Here is a 26,822-nt window from a genome sequence, read left to right as displayed (position 1 = left end):
AAGAAAACAATATTCTTGCCCAATGGCTGTTTTTTTCCTTTTTCCTGTAGAATTTTGACATAAGCGTTTAAAGGAAGTAGCTGTTGGTTCGGTTGGAGGCACGAAGAAGGGTCACTGCTTTGGCTGCCTCAGACCTGAATTCCCAGCTTTTGTGTCAGTCCTAGGACTCACCGAGTGGTACCGTTTCTTGAATAGGGCCGATTGCGAGTTGAATTTGAGACCATGAGAAGCTCTCAAAGGTACCCTCTTGTGAAAAGATGAAATCCTCTCACACTTCCTTCATATCTTGGGTAATTTCTCAGTGCCACTTGTATTATTTCCAGATCATAGATCATTGCTTTATGGTTAAGGTTGGATCACCGAGTTCGTTGAAACCACATCGCAATCTTGTTTAATACTTCTGTGACTGGAGTCACAGAGACTGTAGTTATAGTAATTGAGCATGCTTTTATTATTCATGCTTTCTTTTTGTGTGTTTTAATTTGAAAAAAGTTGCCTCATTGGTTAAAGCAAAAACACGACACCGTACTCCTTTTAAGATGCCTTATGTCCCCCACCCCCACCCCCAGCCCACTCCCGTCTCCAGACATAGGATAAAATAAACAGGCCAGATTCTGAAGAAAGACGAGGAGGGAGCGCTGAGAGCCTGGCAGTGGGACAGCGAGAGCCTGGCAGGCCCCCGGGGCAGGTGTGGCAGCCCAGGGCAGGTCAGCCCCCACGCGTCCGCGCCTTTGTTCCCCTAGTAATGGCGGAAGATGACTTCTTAGGTTGGAGGTTGATTTCAGTGTTTTATTCTGTGTCTTCCCTGTATTAAAAACTCTTCTCAGTGACACGTTAAAAACACAGGGCAATAGTTAAATTTGTCATATTGACTTTTCAGACTTTTTCAAGTCACTCAACCCGAGGTGATGTGCATTCTCGGAATTCCTATTTCCTGGAATAAAGCCTACAGGTGAAACCCACGTGAAATAGTCAACATGAGATAGAATTTCCACAAGATACTTTAAAATCTTGTCCTTTCAGAGTAATGAGCTGCTCAGCTCTAGGCGTTCTTGGCTATAACTTTGAGTGAAAACTCTGATGTTTCAGGCAAACCATTAGAATGAATTCTGGGAGAGTGAGTGCAGTTTGGAGAGGTCACGAGGACTCGGAGGTACGGTTATCACTGCACAGTTGATAAGGTGGAGTTCTTGGTGCTGGTGTGCCTTAAGTCCTGGCTAAAGAAAAATAAAGAGAAGGATCATTAGCCAAGGCTGATTGGAATGATTTACTGTAGGCATCAAGGGTCACGTTTTAAAAAAGCGACTTTCGTAAGTGAACTATAAATAATCCCAGTTACTATAATTCCGGTTCAGCATCTGGTCTTTGGCCATGGCATATGCATACATACCATCTTGGAGCTTAGCCCTGGTGAAAATACGCACCTGTATATCAGCTGTTCAAGCTGCCTACCTGTAGCAGTGTAACTGTACTCCATCTGTGTTTGCGAAGTTCCACAACAACAGGATATTCTTGAACCGACTCCTTTTCAAGGTTAAAGAACCGGAAAATGCCATCATTTTCACTGACTGTACTAAAAAACATCTCCCATGTGGTTAATGCTTTAGAATGTACTCTGTGCATCCCTTTTTGTCTGCAGTGTTACGTGAAAGAATCACTTATTTTGTACTGGATCCCATTTATACAGTTCAAGGCTGAGGTTATACAAAATTACTTATAAAGATAAACTCTCTGAATAACTATACATTTATGAAGTTCGTTCACTTAGCCTCTATACTCATCCAGTGCTTTTTGAAGAACCCTTAAAACTGCAAAGGACCAAAGTGCCTAATAAAATTGTGTCTCTCTTTTTTGCTCCAGTTAATCTTGATTATTTCATTTTATTTGATAGTTAACAGAGGGTTACATTGCTGGAATGGATTTGGCCTAAAAGGCAGCACTGAAGAGTCTGATAAGAAAACACTGCTGTGGTTTCTAACGGGTAGATGGTGGCAGCAGGGGTCACTGGAACTGTACTGTGGGTACATCTGAACGAAGGACGTCTGTCTGACGTCGGGGGGTGGGGGGGTGGAGGGAGAGTGGGGTGCTGCTTCCAGGTGACCATAAAATTTGGGAAGTAAAGAAACAAACAGGTTCCATAGGACATCATAGTTTAATTAGCCGGACACAAGAGTGGGGGCAGTTCTTCAGAGAGTTTGTTGTGGCCGTCGGTAGCACCTTGTGCATTTGTTCTAAGGCTGGGTGGGATTCCTGCTCTCCAGCCTCCGAAGGTGGGGCTGGTCATCACTGTCCAGTGCAGAGCTCTTAGAAAGCCCGCCTCATCCTCCTCCCGTGCCGGGTGTGTTACACTGGAAAGGAATTGTGTTAGATGTAGTCTTCGTCCCTTCTCGGTATATTTCTGCTTGTAAATTTTATTCAGGGATGATTTCATGGTGCATGTTTAGAAATACTTGCTTTGCATTTGTTTTCAGTGATTTTGCTTTACTTAGCCCTTTGCATATTCAAGGACTTGCACGAAACTGGCAGCACATCCCTTTTCCTGCGTGTTCCTTCGTAACAAACTGTGATTAAGAGCTAGTCCCCAGCGCTCAGACATTTTACATTGGAATGCCAGTTGAGGATTCCACAGTTTCTCAAGCCATGTGAATGAAGTCAGAGTTTCCCACTGAATGCTGAGGGCTCAGCAGACTTTGCCAGTTGGTCATTTCCTGGAGCACAAGACATGGTGCCAGTCAGGGCGTAAGAAAGGCATGTGTTCCACATCCTCCTCTTAGGACTGGGCAGCGGAGGACAGCAGGCATACCACCCGTCTTTAGCTTGTCCTGTGACAGCTCTCAATCCCCTGTGGACCCTGTCCTGTGTTGGGCTCACCTTGCACAGTTAGTGGCCAGAGCCCGCCTGCATGCTGTGGGACTGAAGTTAGTTTTGTTGCTGAGGGCTCATTGCCACCTGCTACAACAGGAAAGAGGTACATCCTCCGCCCCTGGCCATCTTTTTGGTCTTCGTAAATTCCAAGGTGTTCTTCCATTCTTTAATGCTTTTTTTAGAGCAGCTTAAGTAACTGTGTTCTCGTTAAACACTTAAAGATGGAGAAGCAGCATGAACTACCAGACCATGTTTTCCCCTTGGCCGTGAATGAATTGATTGAAAAAACGCTGCGATGCTGTTTTCACATACCTGTCTCTGCCACTCACCGCTCCAAAGAGACCTGCTCATGGTCCCTCCCAGCCTCTCTCGAGTAGGCTACCCAAGTTCCTGTGCACCTGCAGAGTCATTCTGTCAGCTGTCCTAACGACATTTGTTGAACGGTCTTTGCACCGTTCAGTTACCACGGTCAGGTCATGTCAGGTGAGGTTATGTTGCCATTCATCTTTAGTTTCCTTATTTTCTAGGAGCTTCCTATAGAAAGCCCCCCAAAAGCAAACTTTTAATTGGCTAAATAAAGATACTGCATGTTCAACTTAGGATAAGCACTACAGCCAAAAGGATATGAGATCTCCCACGCTTGCAAGACCAGTTGAAGCTGACTCAAAAATCCTAACGCAGGACTGACGCAGGCTTCTCGTTGCCCTGGTTAGGCTCGGGTCTCTGCTGCTTTGCTGGGGCCCATCGCCACAGCACTGGGGGCTCAGATCTGAGCGCCGCTCCGGGTCTTCGCACGGCAGAAAAAGGAATGTTTGGAACTTAACCTTGCCAGAGCAAGTTCTGGTTTATGAGTAGTTCTCTGTAGATTTCAGGGATGACAGATTCTGATGCACTCATTCTAAAAACGTTTTGGTCACACACCAGCTCTTGATGCCTTTCTTTTAAATGAGTTCTATACAGAGAGGCATTTAGCTTCTCTCAGCTTGTGTGTTCTTTTTGTTTTTGAAATATGTATCACAAGCAGATTGCCAGCATAATGGAGAGGGAACCAGATTGGATGTGGACTGTTTTTTAATGCTTCTTCCAGTGTCATGTTCATATATCCAAATGGACATTATCCTCTCAGATGATTATCTGGCACTAATTTAGAACTATTGTATTATTGGAGACTATGTAGCAATATATATCCGCACCCAGGATGCACCACAGGCCTCTATAGATGTATGTCTACACGTAAGTATAAATGAATTTACATGCCAGGTTTTACACTTCTGTCTCTTAAGAGAGAGCAACAAACCCACAAATTGGCCTCTTCCCGAGTGGCTGTGTCGTTTCTCTGTGCATTCTATGCCTTTCCCTTAATCGATGACTGAGTTGGTGGAAAATGGCTTGGTTTTATTCATGTTGGTTTTTTTTTGTTGTTGTTGTTCTCAACTTTAAAAGTAATCTACCTCTGAAAATGTGTAGTTTGATGCTTGTTTGGTGAATTTGTGCCACTTTAACCCTTTCGCGACCATTCCCATTTTGTTAAATTTCTGTTATGGGGACTTTATGTTGAAATGTTGTACAAAGCATTTGTAGCAGTTTAAAAATAAAATATTTAAAATTATTTAAATTGTTTTGGACACTTCAATTGTATTATATGTGATTTACATTTTACATTTTTGTTGGAGTTGTTAATCTGGAGAGTGTTCTTGTATTGAAGTTTGCTGTTAGTTACTTTATTGTTTCTTCTTGGAGAGTGATATCAAAGACTATTCTAATGAAAACATTAAAATTTACAATTTGACATACAAAAGAGGTTGTCCGTTGATTTTAACCAATGTAGCCTTAGAGAGCGAGAGAGAGCGAGAGAGAGAGCGAGAGAGAGAGGGAGGGAGGGAGGGAGGGAGGGGTTCCTTACACAGACAGGACTGCCCTTTGCTGTTCTTCCCCTTCTGGCCTGAAAGAAATCATTGGAGCTTGTCAGATGTATAAGAAGTGTTTTGATGCTGTTGCTAGCAAGCACTTAATAACTAGAGGGAATTCAAATGAGACTTTTTATATAATTGTAACCAATAAAAACGCTTTCTAAACCCTTGTGAAAGGACTGCTTTTGTCCACCCTGGGGAAGAGGAAGGGGACAGGCAGGAGCTGCCTGAGGCTGCGCGTGGCAGGAAGTGCGGCATGTAGAGTCCACCCAGACGGCCCCCGTTCAGTTGCTCCTGTTTGGCACCCGCTGAATGTTTGCTAAACTGCTTCTATAGCCGAGAGGGTAGACGTGCAGTTGGGGCAGCTTGGGGCGGCGGTGCTGAGAAGTACCTTGTGAACTTTGCTAAGAGGGAAATAAAGAATTTCATGTTGGGGGCGGGGGAGGGGTTCATCTCAGCCTCCTCTATATTTCTTAACAGTTTACTCTAGCTTGGGGGTTTTTCTTTTTAAGAATCCCCACAAGAATGAAACAAGCTGTAACATTTGTATTGGGCTTCTATGGAATTGCTGTGTTTTGCTTTTGTTCTTTAAATTAAAAACGATTGAATATAAGCAGTTTCGTAAAGCCCACCACAGTAGCACTTGCTATTCTCGTACTTTGTTCCGATCTCTGCGTGTCACTGCATCCGCGGGGATGGTGGTGAAGCCGAACGTGTGATCAGCCTCCCTTGGCCAGATGGTCCTGTCTCGGGCTTACAGCTCTCCAGCTCTCCGGTGTTACAGAAACTCAGGGGGGAGGAGGGAGGCGGGCGTGGAGGAGGTGAGGGCTCCATGCAGCTTCAGAATGACTTTCCGTATCCTTGGTTTTTATATCTTCTGCTCAATGGAGCGCCGAACTCCTCCAGTGCCCTGTTGACAAGCTGGGACTTGTGAGATGGAGCACTGACGGGGCTCTGGGAAGGAGAAGTGGGTTCCCGTCGTGGCCCGTGCACTCGCCGTTTGTCCATCCCTCCATGTGCCAGTGAACAGGCGTCTGACCTGTGCCCTCTCTGTCCCTGCCGTGGGTGGCTTTGCCCCGGGCAAGTTATTTTACTTTCTGGATCTTAGTTCCCAATCTGCCAAAGCAGCGAATGGACTAGATGGTCTCTTGAGTTTTTCCCTCCAGAAGGAGGCCTTTTTTACTGGGTTTGGATACTTAGCAGACTATCTCACTGAACTGAACGAGCAGGGCCGGGTCTCACCTGGGTACCTGGATGCTGTGCTGACAGCAGTGCCCGGGCGCGACGGGCACACGAACATTGACTCAATGGAAGGAAGAGTCCCAAGAAGTCTTGTGACTCCCATCCTGCCGGGAACAAGCTGCCCCTGGTCTGGTTGCTTTTACTCTTCACAGAGTCAAACATTTAAAAAATTCAAAAGGCTAGTAATCGAAGCCTTATGTTTCTGCTCTTTTGAAGCACCTCTCACTGTTTCTGATTACAAACCCCTCTCTGGCCTGGCTGTTTTAATTTGGTGGATTCAGGTGCTTTCTAAAGCAAGATGTTATACGGAATCACATGAGCTTACCGAGCACCTACCATATAGCAGGGCCGCATTCGGGTGCCTCGGTTATTACACCGGTGGACAAAAATCCCGGCCCTCGTGGAACTTAGTTTTGCTTGGTGGTCTTCCCTATTTATACTTCGTACCGAAAATGCCACTTGGTCACAGTTCTCCACGGGCTGGGTGGTCAAGAAGATACCGCTGGCTTCGTATTTGTGGGTGGAGAGCTAGAGGACTGCAGTCTTTTTAATACATAGGTTAAAGTGACTCTACCAAAACGACAGCTTATTTACTGCATTTGATACTTAGGTGGATTTTAATTTGCTATCAGACCTTGAGGTGGATTGACTTCTATCCATAAAAGAAGTATAAATGGCACTTGACCTTGAAAGTGGATTGCAGCGCAGGTGAGTGAAAGGCTGCCTTGGATACCAAGGCCACATTTAAAGACCCAGGGTGATGGTTAGAGGATGTGGTTTGCCACTTGTCATCCTTTTAGAGACCCAGTGGCCTGTGGCCTCTTCCCTACCTAGTGGCACCAGCCCTTGCTGTTCCCACTTTGGGATCTCCTCTTTCAGGGACTGTCCTAAAGCACTGCTGAGGGTGTGTTCCAGAGTGTAGAGAGTGATGGAGCCGTCCTGAGAGACTTGGGAGGTGGGAGGGCTGCGGGGGCACCCGGCAGTGACTGACACGCTGGTCGGGCGACAGGTGTGGCTGTCAAAAGACTAGCCACAGCCCTGCCCTCTTGGGCAGCCGGTTCTCAGACAACCCAGCGAGGTGCTAAGCTACCGGGTCCAGAGCCCTACAACCATCCTTTTAAATTAGACCGTGGGTGGGGCCTGGGTAATCTGTAGTTTAAAGCCCCAGGTGATTTCCATGCACATTGCAGACTTTCTGAAGTGAGGTGGGAGAAATGGTAACGAACGCGTTGTGCGCTCCCATCTGAGCTTACAGTCACTCCAGAATAGGTGCTGTCTGCCCCATTTTTCTGAAGGGGGTGGTGGACGGGTGTTGCCTGGGAGGTGGGGTGTAAGGGGCTGTTCTGAAGCCAGGCTTGAAGAAAGGCATGTGTACTTTATGGAAAGAAGAGGTGATAGGCCTCGAGGGGGGAGGAGGAGAGGCTGGCCGGGTTGTGCAGTTTCTTTCTCAGACCGTATTGCCAGGTCACAGCCCCCATTGGGTCCCTCCCTCCTGGCGCCTTGACCCTTTTCTGGGATTTTGCCTACAAGATGGCAGGACCTTTAAGTGAACACAGTGCTAGGAGATAAAAAATACACAGTAGGAGCGAGGCCCAGATTTGAGGGGTGGGGGGTGGGTTGAGGCCTCATAAAACTTAAAATTCGTTTTAGACAGAATTGTCAAAAGATTGGATGGAACAAAGCATGAGGTTTGAGTGGATCGAACAAAGGGGAAAATGTAAAAAACTGCCCATTGACCCATCTGTTGGGGCTCCATGGCTCAGACTCCTGTTTGGGGACTGCCCAGGCACCCCCCTGCCTCCAGCCACAGGGTGCACCCCAGCTCTTCCTCCCACCTCCCGCCCCTGTGCTGCTCCCTCTCCAACTGGTCTTAGAAACGGCCCGATAAGCCTCGTGAGTCTGGCATAGCTCTCCAGTGCTTTCTGCGCGTGAGGGACGGTGCCAACGTGTTTCAGGCTTGCCTCTTGACAGTAACAACTTGAAGCTGGTATCGTGTGCAGGGAGGGGGAACAGACCTCAGGGGGAGTGATTTTGTCACAGAGGTCACACCGCTCTCAAGTAGCAACTTGGGGTTTGAACTGCCCCCAAGCTACGCCATCCTGTTGATTGTCTTTATAGTTTTATCTAAGTTTCTTGAAGCTTCATTTCCTCCGGGTGTAGAACACAGGCCTTGGTACCTTCCCTGCATCTGCACAGGGCTCTCTGGCTTAGTGGGAGTCTCCTGCTGCAGCCAGGGCGCGCGTCGTCGGGAGCTGTGGCCGAAGTCCCGCGTCCGGCCTCGCCCTGACGGTGGAATAGTGCCTCTCCCTGTCGCAGACCTTCCAGCTCTGACCGGCTTTGCAGGTCATTCTGCTTAATCAAGAAAAGTCTGCTTTAATAGGAACCAAGCTTGTTATAATCATACCCTTTGATTTTGAAAGTGGTTCTAAGGAAGGGGCCTGGGGGTCATCAGGAGTCAGATGTCACTTGGGGGCCTTCCTCTGGCGGTCATGAGCCCAGGAGGATGGTTGAGGTGGGCCTGGCTTCCCACCCCAGCACCATGCAGAACAAAGGGTTAAGTTTCTGCCCGTAGTTATTTTTGAAGGATAGGATTAGAGCCTGGGGGGTATGTGTTGGCTTTACTTACTTTCTGGATTAAGAATAAGAATTGCAGAAAACCGTCATGCCTCTGCATTAAATCACTAGCCGCTGCAAAAATGGCATTCTGTTGTGAGCCACGAAGATGGTCTTGGAAATGCTTTTTTATAAGAGAAAACGTGCTGAACTGTTGGGATAATAGCATTTGTGCGAACTCCTGTCTTCTGCTTCACTTCTAACAGCTGGATTCCTTTTCAGCTGCCTTGTGTAGAAAGTGACCCAAAAACCAGATGGATGTTCCAGAAAACATCAAAGTATGTTACGGAAGACGTTAGTGCCTAAATGTGCCTTCCCGTGTCCCGCTAGTCACCCGCCGCAGGAAGCCAGACGAAGCACCCGCCTGATGAGGGGGCATTTCAGTGATGAGAGAAAGCTCTGGATGGATTTTAAAGTGTGGGCTTATGCCCTGAGTCAGGACACGTTCAAGCTAAGCATATTTCCGTGTCCACCCAAGGTTAGACGGGCACCTACGGTATGATCTGGAATCGTGCTTGGATAACTACCAAGTCTTAGCGTTAAATCTAAGTGCCAATTTTAAATACGAGTCATTTAAAAAAAAAAAGACCAGGCATCCGTTGTTCAGGGAAGTTAATAACCAAAGGGGATTTGAGGCCTTAGGATACAGTTGTGGCAATTTTAATTTTTAATTCAAAAGTAAGAATTTCAGTGTAAAGTAATTGTGTTTGTTTTAGTATTTAATAATTGCCCAGAATAGACTATTTTAATACTCTTTGTTGGAATGGAGTTATTTGAGGCTCATATGGATTCGATTTTCCCCTGCAGTAACATTCTCCTCTCGCTTGCTTTTTATAATCACATCCAAACCTTGCCAGCCCAGCTCGAGTTTAGGAACATTTTCAGATGGCTTCTATTTCCAAGCTATTATTGGACTTGCGAATTTGGGCACATTCTCCTCTAGTGTTTCAGTGGGTCAGCCATTCAGAAAACCTTTTTAACGGCCGGTGTGGGTCACGGAGGCGTCGGGCTGCAGGTCTGATGGCCTCTGCCCCACGCGCTGGGCCCCGAGAGGGCCCTGGGGTGCAGCCGGCCGCCGCGGGGGAGCCAGCTGGGGGGTGCTCCCGGCCGAACTTGCGTGCCGCCCCGTCCTGAGTGCCTTGCAGGCTCACCCTGCCCTGCAGCTCTCACCACGTGGGGGAGTTAGCATCCTCGTGTACAGATACGTGGGCCCAGGGTGAGGGGCAGCGACACCTGGATCGCGTCCCGGAGCTGTAAGTGGAGACCGCAGGCCGGCCATGTGATGCCGCCGTCTCCACCACAGTGACACCACCCGCTTCACCGTGCCCTCCCCCTGGGTTTTACACAGCTGTGGTGTCTCCCGCGTGACCAGTGGTGATGTCATCGCCCCAAGGGGGGGTTGGTTGCAGGGGTTGGATAGCACAGTGGGAGTAAACATTGGCCTCGAGCCCTCCTGTGCAGGGTCCTTTTCGCCCTGGGTACCACTTACAGCCAAGGTGGGCCTGCAGGTGGCTGGGTCGAGGGACGTGGGGGTGTGTGTGCTCGGTATAGGGGTTCGGTGGTGAGTTCTCCCCACCCTGCTAAGGAAGCTCACGTCCTGGTAACCACCCCGGGGTGTGAGGGTGGGACGTGCATGATGATGATCCTCGTGGAACTTTTGGAAGAGGCTCCTGAAGAAAAACTGCTTGTGCTTTTATTTTTATTTATTTAAAGCTTGACTTATTTGCGAGCCGGCAGGGGGAGAGGGGCAGAGGGAAAGGGAGAGAGGGAATCTTAAGCAGGCTCCGTGCTCAGCACAGAGCCCGATGTGGGGCTCCATCTCAGACTCGGAGGTCATGACCCTGAGATCATGACCTGAGCTGAAACCGAATCGGATGCTTAAGCGACTCTTTTTTTTTTAAGATTTATTTGTTTGGGGCACCTGGGAGGCTCAGTGATTGAATGCCTTTGGCTCAGGGTGTGACCCCGGGGTCCCAAGATCGAGTCCCATGTCGGGCTTCCTGCATGGAGCCTGCTTCTCCCTCTGCCTGGGTCTCTGCCTCTCTCTCTGTGTCTGTCAGGAATAAATAAATAGAATCTTTATTAAAATTTTCATTCATTTGAGAGAGAAAAAGTGAGCTGCTCGTGCTTTTAAAGGCCGTGGAAGAAGAGGATTCCTTCATGACAGCTGACAAACATCACGTTCTGTTAGTTTCCCAGAACAGACGGTTATTACCTTTGGTGAGATGAGAGCTTGTGTCAGAATCTTAGAAACCCCCGAAGCCTTCCCGGGCAGGCCCCTTCCCTCCTGGGAGCCCCGCGTGGGCCATGTGCTTCAGCCCAGGGTGGCTGGCCAGGACCACGCAGGGAAGGGATTCAAGATTGAGAGCTTTCCGACGGCCTCTGGTCCTCTGTGAGGGACACTGTGCTGTAGGCCAGCAGTGGCCTGGTCTTGAGGTTTCGCTGTGATTTTTTTTTTTTTTTTTTTAATAAAAGGTTTTATTCATTCAGAGGACACACAGAGGCAGAGGGAGGAGAAGCAGGCTCTCTGCAGGGAGCCTGATGTGGGACTCGACCCCAGGACCCCCCAGGACCCCCCAGGACCCCGGGATCACGCCCTGAGCTGGAGGCAGACGCGGCACCACTGAACCAGCCAGGTGCCCCTTCGCTGTGATTTCGTTACAGGCAGTGGGATGTTGGGAAAGGTGTTGATTGGCTCCGGACCTGGAGCTGCTGAGCAGCTGTCACCTCCTCCAAGAAGCCTTCCCTGGCCATCTTCCCAATTAGAAATACTGTCCTTGGCTCTCTCCGTCTCTTTACTCTGCCCTCCTGTTTTTGGGGGCACTGAACTCCCGGGACGTTCTGTTACCGCTCTGTGTGTTTACTAAACGTCTCCCTTCCTAAAGTGAACGGTCTGCCCGGGAGGAAGGACTTTTGTGTTGTTCACAGCTGCATTTCCAGCATCTGCGACCGTGCCTGGCATGCAGTAGCTGCTCAATAAATCCTCGTTGGCTGAATAAAATCTCTGAATCCTGGCTTTATTACTTACCTGCTCGTAAGACAAGAGCTGAGCGTGTGGGGATCACAGACGCTGCCTGCCGTAGCACGGTGCTTCGTAAACAGTCGTGGCCACGTGGGTGTCCGTTTGAATCTCACTGAAGGTTGTGGCCGGTGCTCAGAGCCGTGCAGGAAATGTTGTGTGACGGCACAGGCCGTGGCGGCTGGAACATTGCTTGAGTGTGCCCTGCCTCTGCTCGGAGGTGGTGAGGAGCTGCTGGTCCTGCCTCCGACCCCAGGGACCTTGGCGGAGTCTGGGCCCGGCCGGAGCGGCTCCCTTTCCAGGTCAGGCACTGGCACGCGGCAGAAACGACCAGGAGCTTATATAGAGCAGGTCAGCCGTTTTCCAAATCAGAGGAAAGAGCTGCTTATGATTTTATCACCACACGGTGTTCTTGGTTTTGAATTTCAAACCCAAAACGGACATTTTTAGGGATCCCTGGGTGGCTCAGCGGTTTAGCGTCTGCCTTCAGCCCAGGGCGTGACCCCAAGGTCCCGGGATCGAGTCCTGCGTCGGGCTCCCTGCGTGGAGCCTGCTTCTCCCTCTGCCTGTGTCCCTGCCTCTCTCTCTCTGTGTCTCACGAATACATAAGTAAAATCTTTAAAAAAAAAAAAAAGACAAGACCTTTTTAAAGGCCGGGTTCAGAAGACGACCTTCATTAGCTCCATAAAATCGTGGAGACCTAGGGCCCTAGCGAGGCCCAGGATGGAGCGCTTTGCCCCAGGTCACAGCGTGCGGCCCCGTCCCCATCAGGGTCCCTCCTCCTCCTCCCTGCAGGCCTGGGAGCCAAGGCCTTGCCCCTTCAGCCTCCAGTGGCCCGACATTGAAGAAGGGAGGGGACCGGACTTCCTCCGGCTGCGCGTGTGCAGCAGACGCGCCCGCGAGGCTGGGGGGGGGCCAACACCCGTGGGGGGCCCAGGTCTGCTGCGTCTCAGGTGTCCTTGGGGACAGGCCTGCGGCTTGTGTCGGCCTGGTGTCAGCCCTGTGCTGGCGCCCCGTCCGTCCGCGCAGCTTTGTCGGGAGGGGCAGCAGGTCCCTGCTCGGTCAGACCTGCTCTCCCTTTGCGCGGGGATCCTCCCGGGCCTCCGTGGGCAGTGGGTTCCCATGTGTTCCGGGGGCCGTGCTGTGGGGGGCTGCTGAGGGCCCGGGGTCTGCCTCCGAGGCAGGAGGGGATGGCGGTGCTGGGGCTGGCCGGACAGCTGCTCTGAGAAACTTGTGGGGACACCACCTCCCCTTCCCTTCAGCCCCTGCTCCGCAGTGGAAGCGCTGCCTTCAGAGGTCTTCAGGCGGGCGGGGTCCCCGCCGTCCCGTCCCATCTGGTCCCGTCTGTCCTGCACTCCCCGCGCCCCCGATGTGCTTCTGTTCGTCACCTGCAGGCCTGCCGTGCGGACGAAGGGGTGCAGGCCTGACCCGGCCCGGGCGCTCCCCTGGCAGCGGAGCCGCTCGTGCGCAGCCTGGGGGTTCTGGCCCGAGTTGCTGGCCCGCTCACACAGGCCCTGGCCCTTGGCTCGGCGCTGCCAAGGGACGGGGCTGGATGGGGCTGGACGGGGCTGGATGGGGCTGGACAGGGTTGGACGGGGCTGGAAGGGCCTGGACGGGGCTAGACGGGCCTGGACGGGCCTGGACGGGGGTGGACGGGCCTGGACGGGGCTGGACGGGGCTGGAAGGGCCTGGATGGGGTGGACGGGCCTGGACGGGGCTGGACGGGCCTGCACGGGGCTGGACGGGGCTGAACAGGGCTGGAAGGGCCTGGACGGGGCTGGAAGGGCCTGGACGGGGCTGGATGGGCCTGGACGGGGCTGGAAGGGCCTGGACGGGGCTGGAAGGGCCTGGACGGGGCTGGACGGGCCTGGACGGGCCTGGATGGGGCTGGACGGCCGGCCTGACGATCGGAGAACATTAGGCGCCACAGGCAGAGGGAGCGCGGGTCTCCTCCAGCTCCTGAAGCCCGAGGGCGTCGGGACGGACTCATGGGAGGAGGGTGCGGCCGGGGGCCTGCGGTGGCCCTGGCCGGCGCCCGTCTGCGTCTGCGGCAGGACGTCTGTCCTCTCCGCCCGAAGCCTGCCCTGTGTCTGCATGGCTCCCCTCCCGGCTCACCTCTCCCCGCTGGGTGCGGCCGGTGGAACCTGCGCAGCGGCTTTCCCGTTTCCGGGTCTCGCTCCAGAAGCTTCTCAGAACCGCTCTAATCAGTGCACGGTCTGTAGGTGTTTTATGCTCCTTTTTTGTTATTGTTGTTAGATTTTATTTGAGACAAAGCGCGCACGTGAGCAGGAGCAGGAGGGGCAGGAGGGAGAGGGAGAAGCCACAGCCCCCGCCCGGCCAAGCAGAGATCCTGACCTGAGCCAAAACCCAGAGCCGGACGCCCTGGGACCGGCCGTTGGCGCATCTCCGTCAACCGCTGCCAGACGTTGTGCTTGGAGTTGGTGCCGTTGGCTGTGTGACTCCGTCCCGTCACCGGCACGCGTGTCCTCTGGGACTGGGACGGTTACCCTGCAGCCCGCTAGTGCCAGCTGACAGCAGGTGTTTTACGGAGGTGACGTCCCGAGGTGTGTGGGGTGCGGTGCAGCGGGGCCGGGGGCCTTGGCCCCGCGTGTATGGCCCTGCTACCTCCCGGCTGAGGAGCCCTGTTGCTCAGGTGTTCCCAGGTGCATGAAGGGGCCCGAGTTAGGATCTCCCTCCCCGGCCCGTCCCCTTCGTGGGCCACCTGCGTCACTACCCACCTGGGCCGCGTCCTTAACGTTCCCGACCGACTAAACCATCAGCTCCAGGGCGGGGCTCGGAAATCCTTGGTTTATCAGCCACTTGGATGAGTCTTGGCCGGAGTTAGGAGTTCTCCTTTGGGTCCAAAAGAGAACGGGTGACGCGGCGTCATCCCAGCTCATCATTTAATTTGCTTCCGGTCTCTACCTGAAGTTTTCTGTCGCTGCTTAGCCGTACCTCCGATGTGGCATCGCTCAGTTTTCAGAACGCTTGACCTACGTTCCCGTCAGCCCTGGCGACACCGCGCGACCAAGGCATAAGGACACGGACCCGCAAGCGTGGGCCGTCAGGGCTGTGGTGGGGTGAGGACTGGCCGCGTGGCCACCGTTGCTGTCTGTAGCCCTCGGGGCCTCCGCGATCTCGGCCTCTCGCTGGCGTCGGCTCAGGGTGCGCGGCGGGTGGTGGCGGTGGCGGTGGCGGTGGTCCCCCGCGGGCATGGCCTCGCCGCGTGTGGAGTAAGCGGGGGGGGGGGGGGGGGGGGGCAAAACGAAGTCTCCGGGGGTGAGAGGCAGCCGCTCCCCGAGCTGCGCCTGACTTGGGACCTCCTGGCTTCAAGCGTGAGTTTGGGGGCAGCGAATTGTCAGGAACTGCGGAGTCTCGGGTAAGTGCGCGATCAGCAGAGGTCAGGTTGAGAGGAGAGGACGGGCCACCGGGTGACCCTTCCCTCCGGGCGGCAGCAAAGGCTGGGCCCGCGGGCGCAGCTCCAGGTTAGAGATGCACGGGGCGCGCTCCCCGCCGGCTCGTTGGCTCAGCGACACGGGTCACGTCCTGCGCCCCGTCCACGAGGCTGCCGGAGACGGGTGCAGCGTCCGGAACCTCGGGTGGCGACGCATGCAGCTCGCCGGGCCTTCCTTGACGTCTTTAAACACTTTGCTCAGTTTTTGGCTCTGAAAGGAGGGTCGCCCTCCCTGTCACCCTGTGATTCCGCCTCCTGACGTCGCCCCGAGGGCCCTCCCCCGTGGAACCTCCAAACCACCCAGCAGCGGAAGACGTCCTTGCAGCTTATTACCTTTGTTCAGAAGCCGCGACTCGCCTGGCCCTAGAGCCCACGCTGATCGGGGCTGTGCCAGCCCAGGCCGCCCCCGGTGACAGTGCCACGCTGATGGCAGCAGTGGGAGGAGGCCCGGGCCGCGTGGGGGGCGCACCTGCCGCGCTGCCAGCGGGCCCGGAACCGGCGCCGTACCGCCGGCAGCGAGTGAGATCGGCGGGTGGCCCGCTGTCCAGTGTCCCGGTGCCCACGCGTGGCCGCGCCGCCGGCCCTCCGACCCAGCCCGACACCTGCGGGGACAGCCCGCGGCCACCCCGTGGCGGCCGTACTGGTCCCTGGGCCTGTTGACGGCGCTTGGACCTGTTACTGACGCCCGTGCCTCCGTCGTATCCAGGCCGCCCCCCGAGCTGGAGCTGCTGGTGCGGACCCGGTCGGGTGAGAAAGGCTCCTGGCCGTTTGCCTAAACCCCCTCGGATCCGGTTAAGGGGCGCGTGCCGCCCGGAAGGCTTTGCGCTCAGGTTGCTTTATGAGGCACGTGGGCTCCCAGAAGCCGCAGCCGGTGCGTGAGGGGCGTGCGCCAGCCGGGGCCGTCGCTGCGGCCTCGGGGCTTCGTCCCGTCCTGCCCTTACCTGTCCGGTCGGGCGGACGTAGGGCGCGGGGGGCGGGCACTGCTGAGGGTGTAGCAGCGCCCCACACTCACGTTCTGGGGCGGGGAGGGCGGGGGGACAGACCGTGAACAAGCAGGGGCTACACCGAGTGTCAGCTGCTGAGTGCTGTGGAGACGCGTGAAACAGGGAAGGGGGGAAAGAGATCTGAAGTCCATGGGGCGCTGCTATTTAAAACGAGGGAGCCCGAGAAAGCCTGGCCGAAAAGGGGAACATGTAAACAAAGACTTGGAAGTGGGGAAGGAAGCAAGCCCTGGGGACCCAGGGTGGAAAGCGCTTGGCAGAAGGAATAACAAGTGCAAAGGTCCTGAGGCAGAAGTATCCCCGGCTCGCCCAGGGAATCCGGCTTGGCTGGATGGGGACATGGGGGGTGAGGTCAGGGAGGGGACCAGGGGCGGCTACCGCCATCGTAAGGACTCCCCTTGTACTCCGAGCGCGTGGAAGCCCGAGGGCCGCGAGGGGAGGAGTAGCGTGGGGGGACGGGCCTTCTGAGAGACTGACTCTTGCTCATCTGTTCACGATCAGCTGGAAGGAGCCACGAGTAGAAATACTAGGAAGGGAACGCAGTGACCGGGGGAGCGATGGAGGCTGGAGGCTGGACGGGAGTGTGGCAGCGGGGGACGCGCAGCAGCGGAATCCTGGGCCTGTGTTGAAAGCAGAGCCGCGAGGTTTGCTGAGGATTGGGTGGGGACTGGAGCAGACAGTTAAGGAGGACCACGGGGTTGGGGGTTTTCTTACCTATGCTTCCGGCATCCGGGTGCCTTTTGTTTTGCCATTAAGGGATGAGGGGAAGACTTACCTAATCAGAGGCGGATTGTGTGGCTCGCGTGTGCCGGGAATTCAGGTTTGAACCTAGGACCTTGGAGAGGCTGTGAGGCCCTGCAGGGGAGACGTGGGATAGACAGTGTGAAGCTCAGACGGCAGGACCCAGCTGGAAGCGTCACTTGGGGCGTCCCTGCTACGCACAGTGTTGAAGACCTCGAGATTGGAGGCCCCAGAGAGCGAGCCTAGATGAAGAGGAGACGCCGGGAATCGATGCTGGGGGTGCTCCGGTGTTGAGGGCGTGGGGAGGGGAGCCTGGAGGTGTTGAGGGCTGAGTGAGGATGTGCAGGGGCCGACGTGGCATCTGACGGTGGTGGTGGTGGGTTCAGACCCGGCTTGGTGTGCTGCAGGCCCGGCCCTGCACCTGGGGAGGCCCTCCCCGCTCCCCGCCCCGCAGCTCTCAGGCTCTCCTCTGGGCCCCAGCTCCCCTCTGCCTCTGCGCCTACTGAGCAGGGGCCAGGCAGTGCCCCCTGACTCCTCCCCCTGACTTCCCACCACACCCATCCCCAGCTCGCCTGCTGCTCCTCCAGGGCTGTCTCTGTCGGAATCCAGCAAGCCAAGGGTGACCCCGTGGAAACGACCTCGGCCGCTCACAGACCCGCAGAGCTGCTGCTTCCAAGGAGCCGAAGAGCCCCGTGTGACCAGGTGTGTTGTTCGCAGTTCAGAGAAGGCCCAGGGCACAGACCGGAGGACTTCCTACCCCAGTCTTGTTCTGCTTGCCAAGTGCCCACATCCCCGGGTGCAGCGCCCGTCTTGAGGCTCAGGTGCACCAGGAGGACAGGAGAGGCTTGGGGGTGAGAACCGGTAGTAACAGCCCTGGCCCCTGCCCCGCTCCCGGAGGAGTGGCCTTCGGGGCCAGACTTTCAGACCTCTGCTGCGGGGCAGTCCTGTCTCTTTCGTCCGGGGGTTATAAAGTAGGTTATGCCTTCTACGCTTTCTCGTCCTTCCCTACCCCGTAAAATAAAGCAAAAGGCAGCGTGGTGAAGAGAAGCGAGTCCTGAACTGTGTTTCGTATGTGCCCCAGAGCCCGAGTCTCCGGGTGTGCTTGCAGTGCTTGCTGGGGTCCGTGCCCTCGTTCTGAGCTCTGGTATTGTCTGTTTTTCACACTTTGCAATTGCGTATTTACTTCTACATTATACAGATAATGACCTTCCCCTTCTGGAACATGTGCCCCATGGGGGCAGAGACCAGGTCTGTCTGGTTGACTGCTGTGTCCCCAGGGCCTAGCGCCGGGCCAGGTATGTGCCAGGTGCTTGACTGATGAATACTGATAATCAGCGGAGCGTCTGGTTTTGTTTGGTGTGCAGACGGGAAGGCTGGCACTGGCACGCCTCCGTAAGTCTCGAGGACATCTCCCCACGAGGGCGCACGGCAGCACATGTACACGTGCAGAGTGGGGACCCCGACTCCCAAAGATTATACTAAATCAAATTCAGGACATGTTGATTCATAGGGCTGATTTTTTAAAAATCAAAAAAGGTTTTTTTTAAAGGTTGTATTTATTTGACAGAGGGAGTGTGCACGCTCACGTGCAAGAGAGGAAGGAGAAGCAGACTCTCGGCCAAGCGGGGGAGCCCAACGCGGGGCTCGATCCCAGGACCCCGAGGTCACGGCCTGAGCCCAAGGCGGTCACTTAACCGACTGAACCACCCAGGCGCCTGCATATGGCTGATTTTAGAACGCTTTTGTTCGGAAAGGCTAAAGTAACATTTTTTTTTTCCTTTGTGGTGCTTTGAAGGGCCGTCGCGGAAGCTTAGCGTGGATCAAGGCCGTCCCCTTGCAGTCTTGTGCCTTCAGAGAGCACGTCTGCCCGCCCCCCACTGCCCCACGGTGCCGGGCAGCCAGTCAATCAATAGTTACCCGATCAGATCAACGATCAACGGGGCAGTAGGCTGGGGGGAGGTGACTGCTCGCGTCGTCCTCTTGGGAGCCTGTGCCACCCGCCCGTCAGCACGTTAAAGCTCGGGGTCCTGCAGGGACGCGGCCGCACGCCGAGCTCTGGCAGGGAGTGGCTCCCCTTTGACCCCAGCTCTGCCTCTTGCAGCGTCACTTGGCTCCTCGTGCATAAGGCGTCGTGGTGCCCGTCTCACAGAGGCCTCGTCAAGACTGAGTTTGTGGTTCCAAGTCAGGCACCCAGGAGGGACGGGCCCGGTGGCTGCCGCGACGCGGGGGTTATGCCGACACCAGCCTTGGTTGGGGAGACCCGTTAGGAAGGTTTGCGCTCCGCGTGTGCCACTGGCCAGCTGCGGGTCCCCAGTGATGAGGCTGGGCCGGGGTCTGACCCCCGGGGGTAGCCTCCCCATGGGGCGTGAGCGGTTCACCAGGCAGCGCAGGGGGTGCCGGGCGGCCCGGGTCCACGGCCCAGGGCACCTCCAGACCTGGGCGACCTGTCTGTGAAACAGGGTGAATGAACTGTCCCGCCCTCCAGGCTACACCCGTCTGAGTCAGCCGGAAACAGGGCGGGGGCTGGGGGGAGGCGGGGGCGGGGGCGGGCGGTGCCCCAGCGGACTCGGCCGCCCAGGCCCCTGCGCCCTCTGCACGGGAGGTCTCCGGCCCGCAGTCCCGGCACCCCTGCCCTCGGGGCAGCGTCACCGTTGCTGACGACACCCCGTTCACGTGGGGGGTCTCCGGAGACGAGCCCCTCGAGATGCGCGGTGGCAGAGGCGCCCCGACCCCCGCGGGCTCCTCCCGGAGGCAGCGCCTGTTCTTGGTGTCGTGGGACGGGCAGCAGACGTCGGGACCCAGGACGCCCATTAGCAGGCCAGAGAGAGCCCCGGTGCCCGCCTTCACACCCTGCCAGGCTTTGCCCCGGGAAGTGACTTGCTCTTTTTTTTGGTGCGTGTCAGCCTCGGAAGACGGGACGGTCCCCATAATTAAGACTTAGCGTCTTTGCAGTTTCACCATTTCAAGGAACTCTCCGTGCCGGCCTCCGGGGAATCTGCTTTGTGTGTGTTGGTCTGGACACACGTGTTTGCTCGTGTTTCCTTTTGGCCTCCGTCCTGGTCTTAGATGTTTCCTGAGTTTCCCTAGGTGTTAGAAAGCCGCCTGTTTGTGCTCAGTGAGGGGGAGAGGGGCCGGCGCTTGGGGTGTGCTGGAGCTGGGTGGTGGCCGGAGCAGAGGGCCCGGAGAGGTGCCCGCCTAGGGGGACGGTTCCTCTGCGGGACCTGCTGGGGCTGCTGGGTCCCGCTGGGTCCCACTGGGGCTGCCTGGGCCTGAGCGGGGCTCGTCTGGGGCAGCGGCTGTTCCCTGCTGGCCTGAAGCCTCCGCACCGGAGCGTCGCCCCCAGGGCCGTGGGGAGCAGGAGAGGGTCTGTCGGGGAGGCCCGAGGCCTGTGGCATCGTGTCACAGCATTGTCAAAGTGGGCGCTGGCCCCACGGTTTGGGGGGGCCTGGCAGCGAGAGAACCCTTCCAGGAAGTTCCTTACTGCGATGATTTGGTCTTCGGGCAGTGTCGTTGGGCGTGTTTGGGGGTCTGGGCTCCAGGTTTGCCCTGTACTTGTTCAGGAACATTCTCCAAGCACCTCCTGAGCCGGGCTTGGTGGCAGAGCAGTGGGCGGGCGAGGAGTGAACGCGGATCGGGCCCCTGGGGCCTGAGTCCCATCTCCCCCGGGGGCGCCCACCTCGCACGGCTCCTCGTCCCAGGTCTGTGGGGCTTCCCTTTGCCCTGCGCCCCCTCCCATTTTAGCGTCCCCCAAATGAGCAGTGAGGCCACTGCGTCCCCTCACTGCTCCCGCAGGACACCTGCCGCGTGACCTGAGCGAGTGGCGGCGGCGCTGAGCGTGAAGGGCCCCGGCCCCCTCCCAGCCTGGCGGGGACGGACGGAGGGACAGACGGACAGACGGACGGCGCCCGGCAGGATCTGCCCGCCAGCAGCTGCCTTGGCTCGGGTCGCCGTGGGCCGGGCCAGCCTTCCTGGTGCCTGGGTTGTGTTCTGAGCTGTCACATGCTGGTGTTTGCAGTTCAAGCCAAACAGGTTTGGGGAACTAATGGCCTCTGAAGACCTCAGATCCTGGCATGAAAGCCCCGCGAGGCAGGGCGGCCATCCGTCTTTGGGAGGCACGGCAGCCGGGTCCCGAGCCAGCGGGGGCGCGTGGCGTGGAGAGGGAAGGGCGACCCGTGTGCTGGGAGGCGGCCTTCAGGTCTGAGCAGGTCCCTGTGAGTCCGGTCCCCCCCGTCACGCCTCTGTGTGACCCAAGTTACCTAACCTGCCTGTGCTGCTGTCCCCCCAGCCAGAGAGAGGGCACAGGAACCCTGTCACGTGGTCAGAGGGAAGAGCAAGTGAAAATACTACCTGTTAGCTGCGAGTCCCCCCGCCCCCAGCCCCCAGCGTCTCCATTTGAACCAAGTGCAACGACTGTCAGGCCAGTGGTTTCGGACCTTTGCTCCCAAGAGCCTCTTGCGTTGTCCTCGTCCCGGCTGCAGAGCCAGGCCTCTCCTACGAACGGCCTTAGCCTGGCACCTGGCACCTGCCCAGGGTGTCCCCAGCCCCTCACCCTGACCTCAGTGGACTGATTGCCTGGACGCCCCAGGGAGCTTGTTAAAATGCAGTTCTGACTCAGGAGGTTGTGGGGGTGGCTGAGCAGCTGCATTGCTCCCAAGCCCCAGGGACTGCAGACCACACTTTGAGGAGACACATCTAGACCAGTGGCTCTCGGAGGTGGCTTTTTTTTTTTTTAAGATTTTATTTATTCATGAGAGACTGAGAGAGAGGCAGAGACCCAGGCAGAGGGAGAAGCAGGCTTCCTTGCGGGGAGCCCGATGCAGAACTCGATCCCAGGACCCTGGGGTCACGCCCTGGGCCAAAGGCAGATGCTCAACCACTAAGCCCCCCTGGCGTCCCTCAGAGGTGGCTTTTATTTATTTATTTTTATTGTTTTAAAGATTTTATTCATTTGTTCATGAAAGACACTGAGAGAGGGAGAGGCAGAGACAGGCAGAAGGCAGGTCCCATGCCGGGAGCCCGACATGGGACTCGATCCCGGGACTCCAGGATCACGCCCTGGGCCGAAGGCAGGCGCCAAACCGCTGAGCCACCCCGGGATCCCCTCAGAGGTGACTTTTAAAGTTTTCAATGCCTGGGATGCCAGCCAGCTAAATTGCAATCTGTAGGCCTGAGGCGCGGGGCTGCAGGATTGTTCTCACCTGTCCAGGTGACTCCAGCGAGTGCTGGAGTTTGACCCCCCCGCCCCCCGCCCGCCCCCGTCGCACTGCCAGGGTTCCTCTGAGCTGCCAGGGTTCCAGCTCAAACAAAGCCAGCTCCTGGCCTCCCGGGTGGCTGTCCTGTGGGCAAACGGCTAACTCCATCTGGCGTCCTGGAATATGGAAACGCGCTCTTTGGTCAGGGAGGGGACCCAGGCTTTGGGGGCAGATGGTCCCGGATTCGCAGTTTAGCTGCACCCCTGTTGGCCAAGAGAACGTGGTTGGGACCTCGGGCTCCCTCAGCTCTCTGAGCCTGTCTCCTCCTCTACAAGACGCAGATCATCCTAGGCCCTGCCTCCAGGGCTGCTGGGAATACTTGAGAGCTCCCCTGAAGGCCCCGAAGTAGCTCGGGTGCATAGCCGGCGCTCCCTAATGGTCCTGTTGCAGAGTTGTCCTCGCTTGACGTCCTCATTTTACAGGTGGGGTGGCTCCGGTTCAGCGGGTCCAGGGCTGCCCACCTGTCCTGCCTCTGACTCCGCCCGGGGCCTCATCGCGGGGAGGGCCTCCCTGGAATGGAAGGGGCTGGCTGATGGGGGACTCCCGGAGTGGCGGGTCCTGGCGCCAGGAAGCAGGCGGTGCCTCCCACAGCCTGGCCCAGCCCCCAGGGAATCTCAGCAGCAGCTCGGGCCGCCCCGCCTCGGCAGCGGCTCCCACACGCTCGGCCTGTCCCTTCGCCTCTGGCGATGGCGAGCGTGCAGGACGCCAGACGTGGCTTCCGGTGAGCCGCACTGGGCGAGCTTACAGAGACTTGGGGAAGACTCCGCGGGGCCAACCAGCTCTGGGGACCGGGTTCCCGGACGTCCCTGCCGCCTCCTGCGCGAGGAGGGCCAAGGCGGCCGGGGGTCTCTGCTCAGCGTGTCGGGCAGCCTGGCCCGGGGATGGAGGCTCCGTGGGGACTGGGGCACCCCTTGGCCTCCGGCAGTGGTGGCCTCTCCCTGGGCAGGCCGCCGCCCTCGCCCCCGCGCTCCGGGCTCCCTCGGCGTCTCCACCGGCCCCTCCTCGCCCCGTCCCGGGTCCACACACGCTGAGCAGCCCCAGATTCACCGGTTCCGTTTCAGCCACCCGCTTGACCCCACTCGGGGCAGTAGACACTTCATGTTTAATCCTTTTCCGACTGATGTCTGCCTGCCTGAGCCTCTCCTGCCATCTTCCCGTCTTGGCTAAAGGCGGGCCATCCTGCTCTGGTCATTCGAGGCTCCGGTGTCTTCCTGGCCCCGGCCCCAGCATCCGGTTCATCAGCAAATCCTGTCCACACAGCCTCCAAGCTGCATCTGGAGTCAGCCGCTTGCCCCTGCTGCCCCTAGGGAGGTGCAAGCGGCCATCCCTGACTGGCCCACTCCCCCCTCATCCCATTCCTGCCATCCTACAATCTGTGCCCAACACGGCGGCCGGATCTGCTGCCCGGAAGGACAGCCTGGCTCCCACCTCTCTCAGGGCTCCCAGGACCCTCCCTTTCTGCCTCCTTTTCTCTGGCATTCCAGGCAAACTCCACCTCAGGCCCTTTGCACGTACTGTTTGCACCACCTGGAACGAGGCACGTCCAGGTGTTCAGGCAAGATCCCTCAGCCACCGCCTTGGGGCTTGGCCCAGATGCTTCTGTGGTCTTCCTTGTTCGCCTCACGGCCCCCTGCCCCCACCGCGCACTCCTGAGCTCCGTCCCCTGCTTCATTTCTCTCCACGGCGATCACTGTGCTGCTGTGCTGCTGGCTGGCTGTCCGAGGACGTGGCCTGGGGGGGAGGGCTGGGGTGCGTGGCCCTAAAGTGGGAGGGAACGGAGGGGGGGCAGCCTTGACCCGGTCGCGTGCCCTCACCTGCGGGCTCCATGTTTCTGTGCCTTCCCCGTCTGCCCAGTGACTGTGGGGTGTTGACACGCTCTTCTTGGACGACAGCATCTTGCCTCTTCGTGTCATTGAATGATCTGCTCAGTGATTGGATGGCCTTTGCCCTTTGTTTTAAGTGTTGTCGCACCGTCACCCCACCTCTCTGGACGCCGCGCCCCCTGTTCTCGGGAGGCCCCGGGAGGCTCAGGTGTGGCTGCTGCTCTGTGACGTCACCTTCCCCCGGCTCCCCGGGCTCAGGGGCATTGGGGCTCCAGGAAGCCCATGTGAGGGGACGGGCCCTCCCCCATGACTCGTGGAGATGCCCCCTGGTGAACAGGCCCAGCCTGGAAGGTCCCAGGGGTCCTTGCGTAGCCCTGAGCCTCGGGGGCTTGGGCTGAGACCCCGCACTCTTGGCGTGCTCCCCGGGCCCTGGCCTTCTCTCCTGCTTCCTCTGTTTCCTGCAGGGGGTTCCAGGTGCCCAGGTGCCTCCTTTCCCAGAGGCCAGGTGGGGGCTGAGCGAGACCGTGGTCCCCTGGAGCCCGGGGGCTCTGCACCTGAGCCCTTTTCCTCCCAGGGCCCCACCGAGTCACAGCGGACCAGGTTAGGGGGCCTGTCCGCCTCACCCCACGGATCACCTTGGCCCAGCACCTGGCAGGTGGGAGGCTCCCTCCAGTGGCAGGCGATGGTCGGGGCGGGATGCTGTGGCCACAGGAAGTCTTCTGCGGGTGGAAGGGCCAGGTGGGGGCCTTGGCTGTTCCTGTGGGGGCACCTGAGCAAGGACGGGGGGGGGGCAGCCGTCTGCCCATGTAGAATCGGGGGGCTCACACATACCTCCATACCACCCCCGGGGGTCTCACCTCCTGGGCCTGGTGTGCAGACCTGGGCTCCCCATGAATCTACTGAGGAGCCAGGGCTGAGGGCCGCCTGGAGGGGAGTGCGCGTGGCCAGGCTGGAGGGAGCCCAGCACGGCGGCCAGGGCAGCGGGGGGCCGGGGAGTCACTGCCTGGGAGTGGGAGCCGGGACTGAGCCGGGGTGCGTCCTGACCCGGCATGCTCTGGGGAGTGAGGGGGCCCAAGGGGCAGGGAGGGAGGGCACTGGCCGGCCATCCGCCTGCTCCGACCCGCCGTGTCACCACCACCAGGAGCATCCCGCATCCCACGCTGCTGGGGTCTCAGGAGGTGAAGTGCCCTCGCATCTGGGTCCCCGGGCTCCCCAGCCCCGCTCTGCCTCGGCGGCCCAGCTGGGGTGGCCCCTGTTTCAGATGAGGAGGCTGAGGTTCAGAGCCCTGGAGGCACGGAGGGCCACACCCTGGGTCACACGGCCAGCGGGATGGGGACCCACACGGGGACTGCCCCCCCGGCGGCCCCACCGACTGCCGCCAAGCAGACACCGTGCGTGTCCTGTGCTAAGAGCTTCCTCTCAATTTAATCAGCCCAACAAGCCAGGGGGTCACTGCTCGTGTTTTGCAGGTGGTGAGACCAGGGCCCAGAGAGGCCCCGACTGGCCAGGGTCACACACTGGGAACCTGGAATCGGGTCTCTGTGCGTTAACCACGGAAGTACGTGTGCCGCAGACGGTGTTCTCAGCCCGACAGCTCGGCTGCGGCAGCCACAGGGCCCCGGGTCCTCTGGCTGCAGGAGGTTTCACCGTCAGGAGGGAGGCCGTCCTAACAGGAGACACAGGGGTGACCTGCTGTGTGGCCCACGGAGCTGAAAGGCCTGGGCTCTGCTCCCCCAGGAACGTGTCTGAATCTGAGCCTCAGTGTCCTCCTCTGTGAAATGGGTATAAAAAGCGCTTGTTCTTCCCACATCCTGAGCTGCCGGGAGGGTCCATGATAACAGCTGAGAAAGTACGTGGGAATTACAAGGGCTGTGCGCATGCCAGCTGGGGTGGCCCCCACTGGGCCAAGCCCGGTGGAGGGTGGGGGCGAGGGGAGCCTGCCTTTGGGGGCTCTGCGGGCGGCTGTGCAGAGGCCAAGGGCTGGGGGGAAGCTCGCCCCCCAGCGGACGTGGCTGTGGCTGCAGGAGCCTCGGTGGAACAGGTGCGCAGGGAGCGGGGGGAGCAGGGGAGCAGCTGCAGAGGGAGGGGCGGCCAGGGGGTCCCCTTGGTTTGATGGATCTGGGTTTTGAGCAATGATGCTGTCAGACGTAGCAGTTGATGGTGGGGGCCGGCCTGTCTTCCAGGCTGCTGCTCGTCCCACTCCACGCCATTAGGGACATCTCTGCAGACAGGGGAGGGGGCACCCGCGGTGTGCTGGGACTGCCTTTGTCCCCAGCAGGACAAGCCCGCGGGTCGTCCCAAATTTCCGGGCGGCCTCACACCTGAGTGTCCCTCCGCAGTCGGTCAGCTGGTGGAGGGGCTGTGCTCATGTTGGGGTCCCGGCCCGCACCCAGGCCGCCGAAGGGCCTCGTCGTTCTGGGGCCTGCCGCTGAGCCCGGGGCCCCCCTGGTTGTCTGCCTTGACTCTTGCTCCGACGGCGGAATGGGCTGCCCACAGGCCTGGACTGCACGGCCGTGGGGTGGTTCCCACGGGGCACCCCGCCGCCCCCGAGGCCAGGCCCCCACTTGTCGGTTCACGTGTCTGTGTGTCCGCACGCCCCTTACTTCTTACTGTGATAGGAGCTGTTGGAGCCGTTGGCTGCCTTTGCAGCTTTGACGCTACTGACGCGGGGTCAGTCCCCAGCTGTGGAGCGTCTGGCGGCAGTCCCCGGCCTGTCCACTGGTGCCGTGGCGGCTCCCGCCCTCACATGGGACCCCCAAGCCTGTCTCCAGACACGCCCCACACTTGCCCCTGTTGAGAACCAGTCGTCTCGACCCTGATATCTCCGCTTTGTGACTGGCCCGTCCCCATGTCCCGCGCCCTGTCTCAGCGGACTCTGGGCCACCACCCTTCCCGCTGCCCC

General features: G+C 57.9%; 1 protein-coding gene across 15 annotated transcripts in view; it reads left to right on the top strand.

Annotated features, from left to right (window-relative positions):
- Positions 1-26,822, top strand: part of PRDM2 (PR/SET domain 2) — a 119,100-nt gene that overhangs the window by 86,932 nt on the left and 5,346 nt on the right. For 9 of the 15 annotated variants that reach the window (XM_077899567.1, XM_077899562.1, XM_077899561.1 and 6 more), the window contains 2 exons: positions 16,606-16,748; positions 17,433-17,547. The exons of 2 other annotated variants lie outside the window; for them this stretch is intronic. In XM_077899567.1, the coding sequence (XP_077755693.1) occupies positions 16,606-16,748; positions 17,433-17,547 (258 nt within the window). Of the gene's footprint in view, positions 1-50; positions 4,664-16,605; positions 16,749-17,412; positions 17,548-26,822 lie in introns of those variants that run through there. 4 more of the 15 variants (XR_013380767.1, XR_013380768.1, XR_013380769.1 and 1 more) reach the window with 4 other exon arrangements.

The sequence above is a fragment of the Canis aureus genome, chromosome 5, assembly GCF_053574225.1.
Source record: "Canis aureus isolate CA01 chromosome 5, VMU_Caureus_v.1.0, whole genome shotgun sequence".
NCBI classification, from domain to species: domain Eukaryota; kingdom Metazoa; phylum Chordata; class Mammalia; order Carnivora; family Canidae; genus Canis; species Canis aureus.
Note: the sequence above shows the minus strand (reverse complement) of the source record. Positions and strands in the feature narration are given on the sequence as shown.